This window comes from Beta vulgaris, chromosome 3 (genome assembly GCF_026745355.1).
Source record: "Beta vulgaris subsp. vulgaris cultivar EL10 chromosome 3, EL10.2, whole genome shotgun sequence".
NCBI lineage: Eukaryota > Viridiplantae > Streptophyta > Magnoliopsida > Caryophyllales > Amaranthaceae > Beta > Beta vulgaris.
This window is the reverse complement of record NC_079204.1, coordinates 53,557,406-53,575,761: the sequence shown is the minus strand read 5'-3', so window position 1 is coordinate 53,575,761 and position 18,356 is coordinate 53,557,406. Positions and strand designations below refer to the sequence as shown.

The following is an 18,356-nucleotide window of genomic DNA, read 5'->3' as shown; positions in this document are numbered from 1 at the left end:
TATCCATTATTCATATTAGACACCAAAACTCCCTCCGGTTTGGAAATATCATAGACAATGACTTTAGCAATAGACACTCTATTAAAAAAAAAGTAATAATTCTAATTAATAAGAAAATGTTTATGACAGCTTGGATAGTTATAATATATTTTTATATGGTTGTGGACTTGTGGTGGTACCTTAAATAGGTAACTTCTAGGTGGTTAGGAGATACAAGATTTAACACTTAGATTAAGAAAACTTACCGTTATTTTAATAAAATAGAAGTAGTCGGGGATCAGATAGGATTATATAAAGGTCTCATATATTCATAACGAGCAACTCCAAATGAATTCGTAGGATTGGATAATAGAGCTCAATCTTTAGTATTAGATACCCCCAATTTAATTAAGATAATCATAAAATATCCATTTATATACCTAAAATATCTAAATATTGGCCTGAGATTGGACTAACATCTGCAAATTCTTAGGAGTGTTCTATCATTGCCTATTTATAATACACCTAGAATATGATGGAATTTCATCTACATCATTAGCCTTTTGTAGCTCTATGTATGTAAAAAAGAGCATAATATGAAAGAAACTTGAACCTCATATTACCTTGCTTTAAATTTCCTTCTCTCCCACCTTCGTCTCCTTCACTCCAAGAATCTTATCTCGACCATATATATACTTTAGCGGTACTTTATTGGCACATCGACTGATGCTTCAAGTTGGGGTGTACAGTTTCGGATCGTACCGGCAAACGATGGCTGCCGATCCGGTTGTCGGCCCTCAAAATTTTGGAGTTCGGATCGGATACAGTAAAAAAATGCTTTTTTATACGAAAGTTTCATTAGACTTTCAACCAACTTATATCAAAACTATGTGATTATATTATTAATAATATTATTATTATGAAAATATCATGAAAAGAGGATACGATAGTTCATGAATTAGTATTAGGAAGAAGAATAATATTATATAAGATTAGGAAAAAAAACAGTTCTTTAATTTATTTTAAAACAAAAGAACAGATAATATAAAACCAAAATAAGTCGTTTATAGTGATCTATTATCACTATTCAAAAATAAATACAATAAGCAATCAACATACATACGTATATAAACTAATTTCAAATTTATTATACAACTTATACCATACGACATCCGAAACTGACCCTGAAAACCCCCTAACCATACAAAATGGGCCCTTAAATTCTTATCCAATCCTTACACCCTCCCCTCATGAAACCAAAAAAATCAACATCGAAACCATTAATCCCTTGGGCCTCTCACATACAACTATACAAGTATACAAGATACTAGTCTCAAAAATAATATCCATCCATGATGGTCCAATATTCTCTCACACGTACCACCCGCACACAATTTCTTCCCTTATTTAAACACTAACCGCTCTTTATATTACCATCTTTCTGCTCATATCACACTCTCATACACACACACGCAGGAGAGAGAGAAAATTCGCCGGAATCTTCTTTCTTCGCCGTTATTATTTCTTCTCCGATCAACTTTTCTCTCTCCTAGGGTTTCTCCCTCGCATATTACCGGTACGATTTTTAACCTTATTTGATCGGAGAAACGAACATGAATTAGTTTGATTTTGTTGAGTGATTTTTCATTTCGATTTTTTGCAGGTGATTGTGATATGCCGTGTTTGGTGAGAGAGAATCTGTTCATCGGAAACATTAGTGACGCTGCGGAAATTCTTGAGAAAGGAAGTTGTGAGATTACTCATGTATTATCGGTGTTGAGTTCGGCGTCGATTTCGTTTTTTACGGAATGGCGTAGTTCGGTTGATATTCCGGTAAAGGAAATCCGGCGAGTTTTCGCCGGAGATTCTGAGTTTGTTGGAGGTTCTAAGAGTGCGATTTCGCCGGAAAAGCTTGTTTATAATTTGGAGTATGCTGGAAAGGATTTGAAGATGGTGAGAATGGCGGTGCCACTTAAGGATACTGAGGATGAGAATTTGTTGGATTATTTAGAGGTTTGTTTGGATTTTATTGAACAAGGAAGGAAAAAAGGGGCTGTATTGGTGCATTGTTTCGCCGGTGTTTCGAGGAGGTAATTGATGTTCTGTTATTATTGTTGTGTTCATCTTGCTAATTGTTGCCTTATTGGTTTTGTTGAGTTCACTATAATCATATCTTAAAGTGATAGAATAGTGAATCTCTAGCTTACTTGTATATTAGTGATTCATTGATATGGGAAGAAATTTATGGATTGGGATTTAGGAGTAATTACACTACTTAACCATTTGCTAGGGCGAATTTGAGGACCGGACCTACCGGAGTTTTTCGTTAGATTTTTGATATGTCAAGTGTCTTATAGTAGTCACTAGTGTCTGGCAAACTGAAAACGGTTCCCAACTTCCGGTAAACTAGATCACCGTTATGGAAGACTTTTAAGAGATTGCTTGAGTGGGAAGTCTATATTTTGTTAATAATTCCATAATTAAGGGTATGAATTGTTTAGCAGTGGTTTGCTAGCCAGTAAATGACCATGAGGATCAGGTAGATAGCCTCACGTAGCTTTCTTATGGCTCTCTATAAAATCTTTTCATAAACCTCATCGAGATTTGTAATTTAGACATTGGATTACCTTTGTAGTAAGTGTTATATTCCCTCCACTTAGTTGAGTTTCATCTAACTATTTCTAGCGTGGAAAAAGAAAAAGAAAGCATATGATTCTATTAAGTGTTTGAAGTTTTATTTCTTTTTATGGGAAATATATGTGAGATGAGGACTCACCTGCTCTTTTAGCTGCTTCATGTGCATAAGGAACTGAAAAATCAGGCACAAGGATGGGATCCATGGTCAATGGTATGTATTGTGGAGGCTGAATTGTTTTTTGAAGTACATGTAGAATAGTTTTAAATGCCAGAACGGTTCATGTTGGGTAAATTGCAAACTCTAAGTTCATATTTGTCCCAAAGTGAGATGTGGGCATGTAGAGACTTGAGTGACTAGGAAAAGCAGTGAAAAAAATTACTCATGTGGTAGTGTCCAACATAGATTGATTGATGAGGAACCAAGCTCACATGCGGGAAGTTAGGTAACTTTGTGCAAATTCGGGAATTTCATGCATATTATCATAGTATTTGGGCATACTAAAACTTAATGAGATTTGAACAAAATAAGTGACTAGTGGAATGATACTGAATTTTGAGTAGGCTTTGATTCCAAAATGTGGAGTGAATAAGAGCTTGTCTAGGCGTCCAACCGTTTGAGTCTCTTAGGGGTAGGGGTGTAAGTGGATTGGACTGGATTGGACTTTGCCAAATCCAAATCCAGTCCAAAGTTTTTTGGACTCGAGAAATTGAGTCCAAGTCCAATCCAAATATTTTTTGAGTCCAGTCCAATCCAGTCTGATAATTTTTTCTTGAGTCCGGATCCAGTCCAGTCCAGTCCGAGTACTATATCTTTTTTCCCGATTTAGATTCAATGATTCACAACGTTTTTTGAGATGCTTGAGCATTTGACATCTGATTCAATTTTCAATATCCACAAATTAGATTGAAAGCTTAAATTAAAGTAAAATACTGTGAATAAAAAGTTGAAATAGATGCTTACCTTGATCTAAGTTGAGAGGAAGCAGAGCGACTGAGAATTAATCTGAGCGAGAAATAGATAATGCGAGCGTCGAGACAGCGAGGTAGAAAGAAAATGAAGAGTAAGAGGAAGTGGGTAGTAAAGACCGAGGAGTGAAGTGAGATGGAATTAGTTGACTACTAGCCTACTACTGCAGTACTGCTAGTATAATTTACTTATTTAGCAAATGGAGCTAACTGCAATAGTCTGGCGCCAAGTAAAATTGTCTGGCACCAATTGAAATATTTAGAAAGGGAAGGTTGAAAACTCCAAAATTTTAAAAATAGTATCAATTTTTTTAATATATACATTATATATGTATTAAATATATATTATATATAAAAATATTTTTGGACTGGACTGGACTTATTGGACTCCAAAGGGATGAGTCCAAATCCAGTCCAAAAATATTTGGACTCGAAAATTTGAGTCTGAGTCTAGTCCGAAAAATTTTTAGTCCAGTCCAGTCCGACAAGTTTGAACTGGACTGGATTGGACTCTGGACTTTTCATAGTCCGCTTACACCCCTACTTAGGGGACTCAAACGGGGGTAATTTGGTCATTTTATGCGTTGGAAGATTTCACGCGCGTGTGACAAGGATTTGCTTGGTACCAATGCTAGGTTATAATGGTACCATTCTCCGAAAATATTGATACCTTGGTACCAGTCCTGATAATAATTTGATACCAATGTCAGGTTATAATGGTACCATTGTGTTTCTTTTTGGGTGTTTGAGTCTTTTTTGGACTCAAACATTACCAAGCCTTTCTCGAGTGAATAATGATGCTGGGAGCTAATTTAGTATTGACATCACTGGTAAAAGTGTGACCAGAAATACTCCCTCTGCTTTTTTTTTTTATTATTTTCTACATTTTCCAAAAAGGGTTGTTTTATTTTTTTATTTGCTACATTTCCTTATTAGGAGACTTGGCCCACCAAAAAGAAATAGTATTATATTTGTTTCCCCTCTTTTTCCACCAAAAAGTACACTTTTTCCCTTTTGCCACCTTATTTAATGCTAAAAGGGTCAAAAAGTACACCAAAAAAGAATGAAAGGGACATCTCCTAAATTCTTGTGTAAACAAGAATGTAGCAAATAAATAAAAGCGGAGGGAGTAATAGGAGGAGATCGGGAGAGTAACATGTTCTTCCTGCTGTCCAGAAAAGGAAGAACATTTAAGTGAAGAGCCAGTGCAACATATCATAAGAGCGTTATTGCTCATGTGGGATATCCATTTCTTATAGACGCTAGTAACGGCTAAACTCTCGACTCTTTGTCTTTAAGAACTCCTTGATAGTTCGTGTACCATTTGTTGACATTTATCTGGAGTTATAATTAGAGTTGACTGTTATTATATGGCTAGAACCTAGGTACATTGCTCTTATGAATAGAATTTGAACTATAATAAATATCCGTTTGAGATTATTTTAAGCACTTTGCTGGGGACTGTCAAGCACTGATCTAACAACCTAATAATAAGTTGGAAGATGCCTTAGTGATAGTAATGGGCTGGATTTTCAGTATAATCTTAGAAGTTGATGGAAGGTACTTCCTCCGCTTTTATTTATTTGCTACATTCTTGTTTACACAAGAATTTAGGAGATGTTCCTTTCATTCTTTTTTGGTGTACTTTTTGACCCTTTTAGCATTAAATAAGGTGGGAAAAGGAAAAAAAGTAGTACTTTTGTTGGAAGAAGAGGGAAGACAAATATAGTACTATTACTTTTTGGTGGGCCAAGTCTCCTAATAAGGAAAGTTGAAACAATGTAGCAAATAAAAAAAAGCAACCCTTTTTGGAAAATGTAGCAAATAAATAAAAGTGGAGGGAGTAATATAAGAGGTATGCAACCTTGGAAATAGAGCCTTGCTAATTTTACATGACACTTTGATAGCTCTAAACTCATCGCCTTGAGTTGTGTGTCTGTGATCTTTGTATTTTAAAGAGTTCACGGAGCCTAAGCTTTTCAGGCACATTTGTTTTAAAATTACCTTGATTGCCTTTGTTCCTCAATATTCTTGGGTTTGGTGAGGAGGGTGTTTATGGTGGTTATGGGTAGGCCAAATAAAAATGCTATTCTTAGGTGTTGTTTGGTTGGAAGCTATTTTCCTTGGAAATACAAATTCCTAGGAAATACATTATGGGTGTTGTGTTTGGTTGGAGGGAAATGAGAAAAGCATAGGAAATACAAATTCCAAGGGAAATAGAATTTCCTATGAAACATGGGAAATAACTCACCAAGCCCCCCCTTGGTGAGTAATTTCCTAGGAAATGCAATTTCCTATGGTGTCAACCAAACAATTTTGTCTAATTCCTAGGAAATTAACAAGGGAAAGAATTTCCCATGAAATATAAATTCCCATGGGAAATTACTTCCCATGTGAACCAAACGATGCCTTATAGATACTCATTGCCATGCTTCCAAATGATATTGAACACGTGTGCAATATATAATAATGGCAAGTTTTTAATGGGAGCTATTCCTATCAAATGATCCAGGACGTAATCCTGGACGCGAAGGATAAGAAAGATTTCTTTTGTAATTGGACCTCATTCTTCCTTGTTCAGTTATGCCAGGCTTCCAGTTGCATCAATTACTAAATACCAGTTTCTATTTGCAATTTGCTTACAGTTTTCCAGATACTTTGAGACTTACATTTGTAATTGCTTTTCCAGTTTTGTGCTTTGTAAGTCCTAAAGGGTTTACACCCTTCTTTGCATGTGTTCGTTGCAGTGCAGCAATTATTACAGCGTATTTGATGAGATCTGAACAACTATCTCAGGAAGGTCTGGGAGCTTTTGAGTTAGAATGCTCTTCAAAGCTTCTTTTGTGTTTATCTATAAATTTTGTTCTCATTCGTGTTTCATGATTTTCTCCTGCGTTTGTTGGCTCGTGCATCAACGCTGCAGCTGCACTTGAATCCTTAAGACAAAGCTCTGAGTTTGTCTCACCCAATGATAATTTTCTAGAACAGGTGAGACATGGCTTTGTGGCCTAATGCATTCTGGTATATTGTATTTAGTGCATTATGCTCTCATGTCTCACGTGCTTTCATAATGATGGGTATGCTCTGCTCCTCTGCAGTTGAAAATGTTTGAGGAGATGGGTTTCAAGGTTGATCATGGTAACACCAAGTATAAGCGGTTTCGTTTAAGAATCTTGGGTAGGTTTTCTTTATAAGCTCTATCGTTAGGCCTTCACTATGTTTAATTTTCTATATAGCCCGCTTGGTATCTTCGCATTGATTTTCCACTTCCATGTCTTATCATTTCCATGCATTGACACACTTATCTGCTTGAGGGTTTGGTTTAAAATTGTATATTTATATTGCAATATTTGATTCTTGCAATGGATGAACTTGGTTTTTATTGTGGCATAAATTTGAAGGATTGAACTGTCGCTTATTTTATTATGAGGATTTCATGGCGTTAGTGCTGTTTGTTCGAGAAAATTGATTGATTTTTCTTAGCATGTGATTGTTTCAGTTTCGTATCTTTCTTTCTATGTTTGGCCTTTTTCTCCCGATCTGGCTTTTCTTGGAAATAGAGAGGTTAATTTCATTGCCTTGGGTTTATGTATTTTCCCCTTTTCTTACGAGTACTTGAGTGTGAAGAGTAAATATTCACTTTTCTCGTTTGGAGACCTGGGGAGATGCCTTTCGGAGCCATATTCCGAGTTTCCGAACAATACAAATGTATTTATCCCATGCAGTGATGCAGAATTCAAAAAATATCCCATAAGATTATTATTTGAGGTAATTAATTCAGAGAATAGTTTTTGAAAATCATATGCTTAGATTAGGCTAATGGCGACAATCGTCAAGATCCAAAGTGGGTACAATTAATTAAAATTGTTTTTCCAAAAGTCTCGCACACTTTTAAGTTGAAATAACTACTTAGTAAACTGTTTCGCTCCGAATTGTCTCACTTGCAAATTTGCACGGAGACTGCTGATCTCGAGTCCATTACTAAAACTTATATAACATGGAGATGGCTCTGGCTTGGGAAACACATGACGTTTTGAGAATGGGAAACCTTTGGTTCCAGCCATTCGAAGACCTAATTAGTAAGGTAATGGCTGGGGTTTCGGGAAGGGAATCATTTCTGAGATGGGATCCGTGCTTAATAGATCCAGATCTAGTAAAGACATAAGAAATCTGATGCACCATATAGAAGACTATGGTGATGTGCTCGTCATGGTATATTATGGCTATAACATTTTCCTAGTTTGAAAGTTAAGATGCAGTTCAGGTCTAAAAGCTGAGTCCTCAGTCTTTTGCTTTCAGGTGATTCATATAACCGCGGACATAAAATGGACAGTTCTAAGTTTGGAGCAGATCCTGGCTTGCCACAAGAAATCGAGTATCCTAAGCCAGATGCAGTTCCAGATTTTAATAAAAATTCAAATGTCGCATATCGTTGTAAGAAATGTCGGAGAGTTGTTGCCTTGCAAGAAAATATTGTGGATCATGTTCCTGGTGAAGGCATGACAGCCTTTCAGTGGCACAAAAGGAGAAGTGGAAATTCCTTTGACAAACCTGATGAGTTTGGATGCTCTTCAATTTTTGTTGAACCGTTAAAGTGGATGAAAGCAGGTAACTTTTTAACTTCATACTATTTTTTCCTTGGTGAGAAGTCGGTTCAAGAATATATTATGCTGCTTCAAGACCGTAGACATCTTCTGATGGGATAGGAAAATGGGGATAGGGTTTGTCGATTATCTAACCATTGAAGCATGCATACAGATTCTGTTAATTGGTAGGATGACAGAATTAAGTAAGTTTATGTGCAAATATATTGACTCCTTAACAGAATTTCTAACTAATTCTGGCCTCCCTATCAAGATTTCTGTTCTGTTGCTGAGTGGTTTTGTAGGCAGTAACGGTTTTCTTTTTAATGGTTGTGTCGTGGGGTATTTTGTGGAACTTGCACTTTTATTTTGAAAAGATCATATACCATTGAAGAGACATTTAAGGAGCCCGTGTAATGAAGAGGGATATAGAGAGATAAAAACAGGAGCCAAATTCATGGGGGCGAGAGATAAAGAGAATTCACATGCCAAAAAAGAAGTTGCTCTTATTTTGGAACATTTGGAAAAGGAATGTTTAACAATAGAAAAAGAAAGAAAATTGTGTAGAATGCAGATCCTGCATGTTTATTTACTATTATGTTGCCCAGCATCCAAAAGAGCAACGAGTAGTAAATAGATCTTTAGATACACTTTGATCTAGGTGTATCAGGGGACTCGTAAGAATAGCGAGGGTGTACTGTGGGAATGAAGGGTCATACATCCATTAATAAGAACCTCATGAATCGTCATCTGCTTGTAAAGATTATCTCTGAACTTTTTGATCATATTGTCATACAGTCGAAGAAGGAGCGATTGAGGGGAAGCTGTCGTGTGCCCACTGTGATGCTCGCTTGGGATATTTCAACTGGTCAGGTATCCAGTGCAACTGCGGGAGTTGGATCACCCCGGCATTCCAACTGCACAAGTGCCGGATTGATCTCAGCACCATCTAGTTCCCTGTCACCTTTGTATCTTTCCACATTCAACGCAGAAGCGGCACCAGGGGTTACAAGAGATCATCCCTCCATTTTTTGAGCCATACAAGAAGTGCTTCCTTGTGCCACAGTCCACCGAGCGTAAAAGCCTGGTGAATCTCTACAGAAGCCACACATCTGATATTTATTTTACAACTAAACGCTGTTATCTGGTTATCTATATTACATGAAAATATATGTACACCTTTCTGAGGAACATGTCTCTTACTGTTTCTTTACAGAATTTGAATATGCCAGCCTTTTCTAATATAAGTTCTTGATTAAAAGCTTGCTTTACAATATGTATGACTTGAATATAAGCCAACCTTTGAGGTTAAATGGTGTAAAATTAATTACTAACTAGGTAATCCTTGGAAGTACTCGACAGTTCCACTTCTAATCCAAATACTATTATACTAAAGTATTACTATAACTTCTCGACGCACGACTTTCACCATTAGAAATATTATAAAATGCTCTTCACCTGTTCTTTTTCAATTGCAACAATTTATTACACTATTCACCATCACACTTTCACTATCTATTGTAATTCTCAAATAATGAAAAATATAGTAATGTGAAATCTTGTTAGATTTGTTATGATAATACTTTCGAATTATAATTTGAATTAAAGAATAATTAAAGTTGTGTATTAAAAAACGGAAAAATTGAGTGTTGCAATAAAACAAAATGGAGGAAGTATATAATATAAAAAAATGATTTTGTTATTTAGTAAACAAATTATGAACAGAGTAATATAACGTCAATAGTGTCAAAAGTCAAAGTAGAATAGTTAACAACATACGGATATGTTAGTGGTATTTTCTTACATGCATTAAACTCTAAATCCAAAGAAAATAAAACTAGCATCACAAATCTTCACAAAAGCTCATACTTGCTTATTTGAATAGTTCCATTACAAAAAAGAGCAAAAGCATTACTATGAGTTAACGAAGCTCATGAATGTCATTATATAAGAAGAGAGTGAAAGGCAGATAAAAATATGTAGATTACATTGCTACGTTCCTGGAACGAAAAATTTACACGGGAGTTATCTCCTAACATGCTGCAAGTAAATTGCACAGACTTCTAAAGTCAAAAAGTTTGTCAGCTTATATGCATTGTTACTAACTGAAAGTCTCCCATTCAAGGGAAAATGGGAAACAAAGAAGAATTATATGTCAAAGATTTCTAGGTTTGTTACAAGGAAACCCATAAATCACGGAAGCGAAGCGGGCAACGTTTGCATTTCTCTTTTTTGATGTTTATGGAACTTCGGCTACTTTAGCAACGAGCAAGAGCCGATATACCATAGAAACTGCACCTTCAGATTCCAAAATAAGCACAACTCAACTAATTCAATGGGATTGTGCTTCGAGAAGGATATTTGTGGCAACATTGACATCGTTTCTAGCTTGTACAAGCGCTTGTCTGGCAGAATCCTGGTCAAATCCCATAGATACTAGCATTTGAATAGAGTCTTCTGTTGGTTCCACAGAATTAACTAGCGGAGCCGGGTAGTTTCTCTATATTCACAAGGGGAAAAAAGGTCGGTCAGATTAGCAAACAATACAAGGGTACATTTCATAGCGCAGATAGAAGCTATAGTAAAATTAAGAAGCTTAGCATTCTGAATTGATTCTAACTCTCCACATAATATTAGACGAAGCTTGAAAGAAAACAATCATTAGCACTAGCACATTCTTGTCTTCTATTAGAAAGAAGAATCTGCAGTAAGAGGACTTGGACATGCAATTTAGGTATTTAAAGGCCTGCACCTTAGCTGGATCCTTTCAGCCAAGCTGCACTTAATGTTTATACCGAACATATACGATAATAAAATGAATTGCTCAATTTCCTTCTTTACTAGGAGCAAGAAAGCTGGCAACTCTCTTTCCCCTCTTGCTTTCCTTGCTCCTTGGCTAGTGGCTCCTGTTGATTTTTTTCTCGATAATTCTACCAGAGCTCTAAACAAAATTCCATCCTCAAAAATTTGATTTAAAATAATCGTTCGATTTTGAGAAAATAAGTGAAGCTAAGACTCGCATATCTTGGTTCATAAATAGGGAAGTGCTTTGACAAAGAATGCGAACTCTAGCAAAAAATGACCAACTTTACTGATGATTCCAAAAATGGCACAAAATGGAAAGAAAGAGAGTTGTTTCTGACGTACTGAAAGCACAAAACAATCCAACGTCAGTCCAGCATGTTTGGGGGAATGTCATACCCATGTCTGGGTATTTTGCATTTCATATAGGCAAACTCAAGAAAGAATACCCATGTCTGGGTATTTTGCATTTCATATAGGCGAACTCAAGAAAGAATGTTCAAAAGCTTCATAGCTGCAGGGTAAAGGTAACTTCTTTTTTTCCATATTGGGGAGATGAGGGGTGGGGGGAGAAGAAAAACAACATAAAATATTCATGAACCAAACTTGCCTCCACTTGTCGCCCTGCATAAGGAGCTGAAGTATTCGGTACACTCCTGATCCCAGTTGCAGATGGTGGGCTCCCCGTAGATGGCCAAGATAACCGTGAAAACAATGAGGCAATAAATTCAGGCAACTGTAAACATGAAATCATATTGATGATAAAATCAGGCAACTGTGGACATGAAATCATATTGACGAATTAGTGAACAAAAGAATCCCAAACCACATAGGTAACATCATTATGAGGGAATCAGTTATTAAGTGCCATGTATGAGTATGACCAGCAGTATCTATAATTCGAACCTCCTGAAGACATGGCACCATCCTAGAAAATCAACTCTAACAAGAAAAACATATTTTTTCTAGATGTCCTCCAATATCCAAGTGTACTACCAAGTTGGAAGAAAGAGAAATGGTGTGATCGGTGTTAATTACTCTCTCAGTTTCACAATGTTCGTCCTAGTTGATCAGTAGTAGTGCATTTAATTGAAACATCCCAAATACCAAATGAAGACAAAAATTAACTAATTAAGAAACAGAGGGAGTAAATCTCCAGCAAATTCCATCACTGATTGAAGTATCAGAAGTCAATCAGGACTCAGGAGTCACTAAGTGGTGGCCACTCTAGCATGATGAACTCAAACTCAACAGAAGTCTAGAAATTCCCCCCTCCCAACTCCTGAGATCCCCATATAAAAAGCTCCTTAGTTTTTCCAATCCACAATTTAAGTCACATTTCTTTCACTCTCAAACTTGACAAGATTTGACCAAATATAAACGGTAGTTAATAATAGGGGGGATATATTGACTAATAAAGAGGGGGGGGGGGGGGGGAATTGACTCAACTAGCATAGCAGCTAATGTTTGCAAACAATGGGAGCAAAAGAAAAAAAAAAAAGAGCAAATAAAGCTTCTCTGTCATTTGACTAATCTCTCCTGGAAATTGGTGGGGGTGGGGGGGGGGGGGATTAACTTCAAGATTATAACCTTCGCTCTGCGGATGTAAAAGATGTTCATGCGGTACAAGGAGCCAGCGATGATGCCACATATCCCGGGCAAAATGGATCTTTTCCAAGATGATAGAAACAGCTGCACAGTAAAAAGTGAAGTAAGAACACAAATGTTTGGAAAAAGAAGGGTAGTCGGCAACTCATGAAGTTAACTGTCAGAAGCAGGTAGAAAGGAGAACCAGCAATGAGGCCACACAATGAATAAATACCATGTAATATTAAAAACACATATTACCTGAAGACCAGCTAGGTATATGAAAGACTTGTCAGAGAAGTGAAAACCAAATACACGGAATCGTGTTGACACAGGAATATCAAAAAAGAACGGTACAAACGAAGAAAAGATTAAGCCATACGGTCCAGCTGTGATCAAGGCGCTGGGATCTGCAAAACAGCACGTAACCACCATAGATATATTATATAAGCAATTAAGTTCTGTCCAAAAGAGATAAAGTAATAAATAGGCAGCAAAATACACTAACATTTTATATTTGAATATGAAATGCATATAGAATTATTCCTAACAACCAGAAAGTAATAAAGTGGATTCTGCTATGGCAAAAATCCGCTCCTAAATCCCATTGCTTTCAAAAATTTGAGTCCCAAGATGCGTTGCTTTCTGGCATCTTTTACGTGAGGTCTAAAACTTACAGATCAGTTGTAACTTGCACTTTGGCACTCAAGATAAACACTTATACAAGTCACAGCCCTTTTCCTAATTTAGAGTACCATATTGCTTCTAAAATCTAATGAAGCTCCAGCCTAGGTAAGATCTTAGAGATCAGTACACAACCTAGTTAACGTACCCCTTCAATTGCAATTGTAGAGAGTAATTTGCAACAAACTTCTGATTAAAAGGCATGACGGCCTGATACTAAACAGCTACTTCCTCCACTTTTCATTAGTTGTAACATTTGGTATTCGAGAATTTTGGTCAGAGTTTATCAAGTTCAATTTTGAAATAGGCTATGGTGCTTTATTCACTTAAATATAATAATACCAAGTTCGGGGGAGAACATTAGGCGATTAACTTAAAGAACGAATTCGCATCATGACTTGAAAGCCCCTTCTATCCTATGGGGGAATGATTTCTACTTCCGCATTTGTGGGAGATAGATCACGATGTTCAAGGGGTTTAGGAAGGTCATCATTTTTGCATTTTAGCTCTGGATACCCCTAGGCCCCTACCTTGAGAATAGAGTGGATTATGACTCGTCTTCAAAATATTTTTTGGATGTGCCCTTTCTTTGCTATCTCTCCTGACATGAAAACCTTGGCAAATTGGAGCAATCTTGCATGCATTTCCCGTTCTCTAATTAATTGTTTGTTGACAAACAATTGGAAGCTTGGGGGAATTTGATGAGTGAAAAATAGTCTCACTCACGTAGGGCAATTCGGTCATTTTCATAACATTACAATCCATATTTATAACATTCCTCCTGCTGTTATCTGTTTAGCATGTCTAATCCAACTTCACTTTTCCTCTTTTTTGTTTCATCATAACCCTGTTTTTTATTCTCTCACCCCTTCAATATGTTCTTTGCTAATAGAATGCTAACGCCCAATATTTTTTAAGACTTGATAATCAGATGTAGGGCCATTTACCTGGTAAATTAAGGTCATCAGGCTTGCCAGGGAGATCCAACAATGGCAGCTTTGATTTTGAAGGAGGATATAGATTTCTTAGACCTACCCTATATGTCCCTCTTTATTTTGGCAAGTCCCACCATATCCAGCTTTTATCTCGTCAACATGAGTAAGGCAGGGATATAAGTCAGAGCAGTACCGGATATAGCAGACACTCAAAGGAAAATTCTAATACATAAATGTCATTCCAATGTTCAAATCATGAGCAGCTAAATTTATTTCACTAGTCAGTCAAGCAGCAGACTCCACTGGGCCTATCTTAAGGTTACATTTGTCCTTTGCCAAATTGCATTAACTCAACAACCACTGGTAATCATAAGGTAGCCTTGATTATTAACGTTACATACCTTTAAGCAGGGCTAACATAACACTGCCTAGGAAGAATGAAACTGTCAAAGAAAATAAAGTGAACACCTGCAAAAGGTTAAACAAGTAAATTAGTGACATTGCATGGAAAAGTTACACAAGGAATGCTCATTCTTTTTCTTTCTACACCAGTACACCTTCTCTCCCTCCCTCCCCCCTCTCTCTCCCACACAGATTAGCATCGCCAAAGGAACAAAATCTCCCTCATCCACTCCATCCAGTGACTGGTGGCAGTGAAGCAACAACAGCAGGCACAGAGGTATTCATTGGAATAGGGTCTATGGACAATTTAAGAAAAGTAAACGGACTCCACTATTGGGTGGCGTTAAAAGTAGTATTTGACTATTTGTTTTAATTAGATCTTAATGATAATAGGTAGTTGGTTTTAATGTTCGCTATTTATTAGGCAGTCTAGCAAATTTTCCTAATATTAACAACACGATATTGTATAATCAAGCAGATACAAGACTCTACATTAATGATTGATATTTGATCAAATAACAATATATGGTCGATGATACTCACCGAGTACTTATTTGATCCTATTTGTCTTTCAAATACCCGGAAATAGTACAGAAGATAGAGTCCAAACATCATTTCTGGTGTCGATGTAAATGCATAGGTTGACACAATGAACTTCCATAGCTGAGGCTTTTGGAAAACATCCTGCATAAAGTTTTAATGCATTAGGAAACACTTTAGAAAAAAGTAAGCACTCTCCTGCCTTCTAATTCAAGGAACAACTGCTTGAAGATATCTCATCTTTGATAGCAGTACCGGAAGCTTTAAGATTAGCATAAAGTTCCAACCAAGGAAAAAATATATATGAAAAGAAAGAAGTCACAGAAATTGTTCCAATGGAGTAGATTAACGCAAAAGAGGAGCCGAACGCTACCTGATTAGACCATGAATTGCACACGATAAATGAACAAAAATCAATTAAAATACAAATTATCTAAAGATGCACATCGTAAACATCAAATGCCCTATATCAAAGTGAAAAGATCACAATTCCAAGTAAAATTTTAGTTCTCCAAATTTTATGTCCCATAGGCCATACATGCATCCTGCCCTCCCCAGACCCCTTCCTAGACCTGCCAGAGGTATGATGCTCTTGTGTAGCGGTGTTGTCATCGAACAGCTTTAACACCCACATTTTTAAATGAATTACAGGTATCATACTAACAGCAAGCGATCAGATAAAACACATAGATCCAGCCAAATGGTTTTTGGACTTTGGACACGAATTTCAAATTACAATTTGGCCTAACAAATTAACCAGCTGCAACTGCAAATTCAATCTCGATATGTAAATATCAAACATCAATCTTGATGGTAAGCAATTTCATGGATTTACAAATGTGAAGGTGAAGAGCTAAAACTCTCCCATCATGCCCATAAAAAAATGAATCAACAAGAGTATTATCTATATGGCTTCATCAAATAAAAGATCAGAAATCGATTTGATGAAACTAGTACTCCCACTTTGTCTTCATGAACCATTGCTGGAATACACGAAAAGAAACTTGAAGGCCCACATTACTTTACAGTCAAGAATAATGTATCAAACCCTTCCCTGCCACCATTCTAGACTCCAAAAACAATTACCAAGTAGCCTAATGCCCAACTCTTTGGCCTTACAAAGGAATCTCAACACATAGACCAAAAGCAATTATCTCCTTTAAGCTGCGTCTGATCTATTTGTTGGGAACTTATTCAGATACTAAATTACTCTTACAAAATCAATTCGGAACTTCAAATTCCTGGTTAATTATCAAATTAAATTAAAATTTCCATACTACGTGATTCACAAGTTATAACTATCAAGAAATAAGCATAAGCAGCTTTGCAAATTACAAAAGCTAGAGAAATCAACAAAATGGTTTTCTCACACGGTGTATATAATAAAAATATTGACCCAACTGATCTAAGCTTTCGACAGTTTACAGACTCAAACGAGTTCAGATTAGTAAGACTGAGAGTCCTTAAAATTACAAAGAATCTTCTGCAACGAGGAATTATCCTAACCTATGTTCGCATGATATTTAGTTCACAATATTTCTTTTCCATATAACACCTGCTAAGACAAGAAACCTGGTGCACAGTGGTGCTTCACCAAGGTTCGGCTTATACATTCATATATCAACTACAAAAAGACACATGAAAAATGCTCAATATAATGTTTAACAGCATAGAGTCTCTCAGGTTCCATATAATATCCCAAGAAGACATGAAACCTTATGCTTCTCCCAGGTCTCGCTTATACGTTCAACAATGAGAAAGATACATAAGAGGAACCTTTAAAATGATGTATCCTTGTTGAAAAGATCCAAGAGTGTCTACAGTAATTCTCCCTGAAAGCCCAAGAAGAATTATATGGACAACACTAAAAACTAAAAATCAGGCAGAAATTTTTAACATTGATTCAGATGATGATCACTCAATAAAACATTAAACACCCATCAAAACTAATCATGACATATAGTATCTAGGACACAAAAGACTACATTCACCAAAGATCAACACTTGGATTTGTAAAATGCTCATCAAAACTATAATACAGAAAAATTAAGATTAAGGTAACAACAAAACCAGGGAAAAAGAGCAAAATTGAGTGTAGAATAAGAATTAACAAGAATGTCCACCAAAATTGAAGAACAAAAACAGAATATAAGACAAAAATTGGCAAACTTTGATTTACCAGATATGAAAATCCAAGCTTGTTAGAACGACCTTGAAGTCCAAAGAAAACGGTAAAAAGGGCAGAAGCAATAATTATAGCTCTAGTTAAAGGGGCATTATCTGCACAAAATAAAAGTAAAGATCACAAATTTCCAACATTGTAAATGAAAAATCAGACAGTAAATCAAAAAGGGTAACAAAATTTGCTGAATTTATGAGATGGGTATGCCTCAAATCGGGAAAAAAAATTAAGAAGAGAGAGAATACTGACTGAATCCAGATGGTCCGCCGTTCATCTTCAACTTCGAGCAACGACTAATGATTTCCTTCTACTCTTTTCTCTCTCTTCTTACGTTGAAGGCTTACCCTTGTGTTGTTCTTGTGGATTTTTCTCCCGCAGAAACAAACTCTAACAGAGGTTTGGTGAATGTTAGGAGTTGGAAACTTAGAAATTAGAATTACCCAACCTTGACGAGAAGTAACTAGAAAGAGGGCAAATCAAATCATATTGGTCTTGTTTGGTTTTGGTTTTGGTTTTGGTTTTGGTTTGGGTTTTGAATCACGTTCCTATTTTTGTTTCGATTTCGTATTAATTTTAGTATTATCGTGGTATAAGAATGAGTAATAATATGAAGTATCCCTTGATTTTCACTTTATGATTGTGTTTGGTAAGAGTAATCTTATAAGAAATGGATTGGAATCAATTAAGGGAGAGGAATTAAAGGAAATAGATAAAGCTCAATTTCATTACTTTGTTAAAGTCAGATTGGTTTATCCTCTAATTTTGGAAACGGATATGATGGCGGAATTTGTCTTACCTCCCAGCAGATAGTGGTTTAGACGGACAACACTATGCATTACCTCCCAACGGTGGGATTTGTTATCGGACATAATGTAGGGGTATCATTTTGGTGGATTCATTTATAGGTAAGTAATGGGTTGGATTAGGAAAAATTCAAAATAAACATTCAAAAAGGGTAACGACATTTCCAATCCGTTTCCAACACTTGCAAAACGCTCTACCAAACATGTCTTATATGTCCAAACATGTTCTACGTGTTTTTGAAACTTAACTCTCGTT

The 18,356-nt window shown here is 36.3% G+C and overlaps 2 protein-coding genes across 2 annotated transcripts; one reads left to right on the top strand and one right to left on the bottom strand.

Moving 5' to 3' along the window:
• The first annotated feature begins 1,397 nt into the window (after positions 1-1,397).
• On the top strand, positions 1,398-9,439 carry LOC104889502 (uncharacterized). The gene is made up of 7 exons (XM_010674739.3): positions 1,398-1,555; positions 1,643-2,069; positions 6,330-6,382; positions 6,506-6,570; positions 6,681-6,759; positions 7,882-8,190; positions 8,964-9,439. Exons 2-7 carry the CDS (start codon positions 1,654-1,656, stop codon positions 9,116-9,118), a joined length of 1,077 nt encoding a protein of 358 aa, XP_010673041.1. The 5' UTR covers positions 1,398-1,555; positions 1,643-1,653; the 3' UTR covers positions 9,119-9,439.
• Positions 9,440-10,017: 578 nt separating this feature from the next.
• Positions 10,018-17,823, bottom strand: LOC104889501 (rhomboid-like protein 20). Its single transcript, XM_010674738.4, has 8 exons — positions 17,547-17,823; positions 17,295-17,395; positions 15,119-15,259; positions 14,575-14,641; positions 12,816-12,964; positions 12,558-12,659; positions 11,578-11,703; positions 10,018-10,665 (listed from the first exon to the last, which is right to left on the bottom strand). The coding sequence occupies exons 1-8, from the start codon at positions 17,569-17,571 to the stop codon at positions 10,498-10,500; spliced, it is 879 nt and encodes a 292-aa protein (XP_010673040.1). The 5' UTR covers positions 17,572-17,823; the 3' UTR covers positions 10,018-10,497.
• Between the last annotated feature and the right edge of the window lie 533 nt (positions 17,824-18,356).

Bases quoted from the DNA above. Each gene is read 5' to 3' on its own strand.
- LOC104889502 (XM_010674739.3), top strand. From the start codon at position 1,654: ATGCCGTGTTTGGTGAGAGAGAATCTGTTCATCGGAAACATTAGTGAC. The intron at 2,070-6,329 runs GTAATTGATGTT...TGTTCGTTGCAG, and splicing joins TTCGCCGGTGTTTCGAGGAG to TGCAGCAATTATTACAGCGT. The intron at 6,760-7,881 runs GTAGGTTTTCTT...TTTTGCTTTCAG, and splicing joins GTTTCGTTTAAGAATCTTGG to GTGATTCATATAACCGCGGA.
- LOC104889501 (XM_010674738.4), bottom strand. From the start codon at position 17,571: ATGAACGGCGGACCATCTGGATTCA. The intron at 12,660-12,815 runs GTAATATGTGTT...TTTACTGTGCAG, and splicing joins TATACCTAGCTGGTCTTCAG to CTGTTTCTATCATCTTGGAA. The intron at 10,666-11,577 runs GCAAGTTTGGTT...TTGTGAATATAG, and splicing joins ATGCAGGGCGACAAGTGGAG to AGAAACTACCCGGCTCCGCT.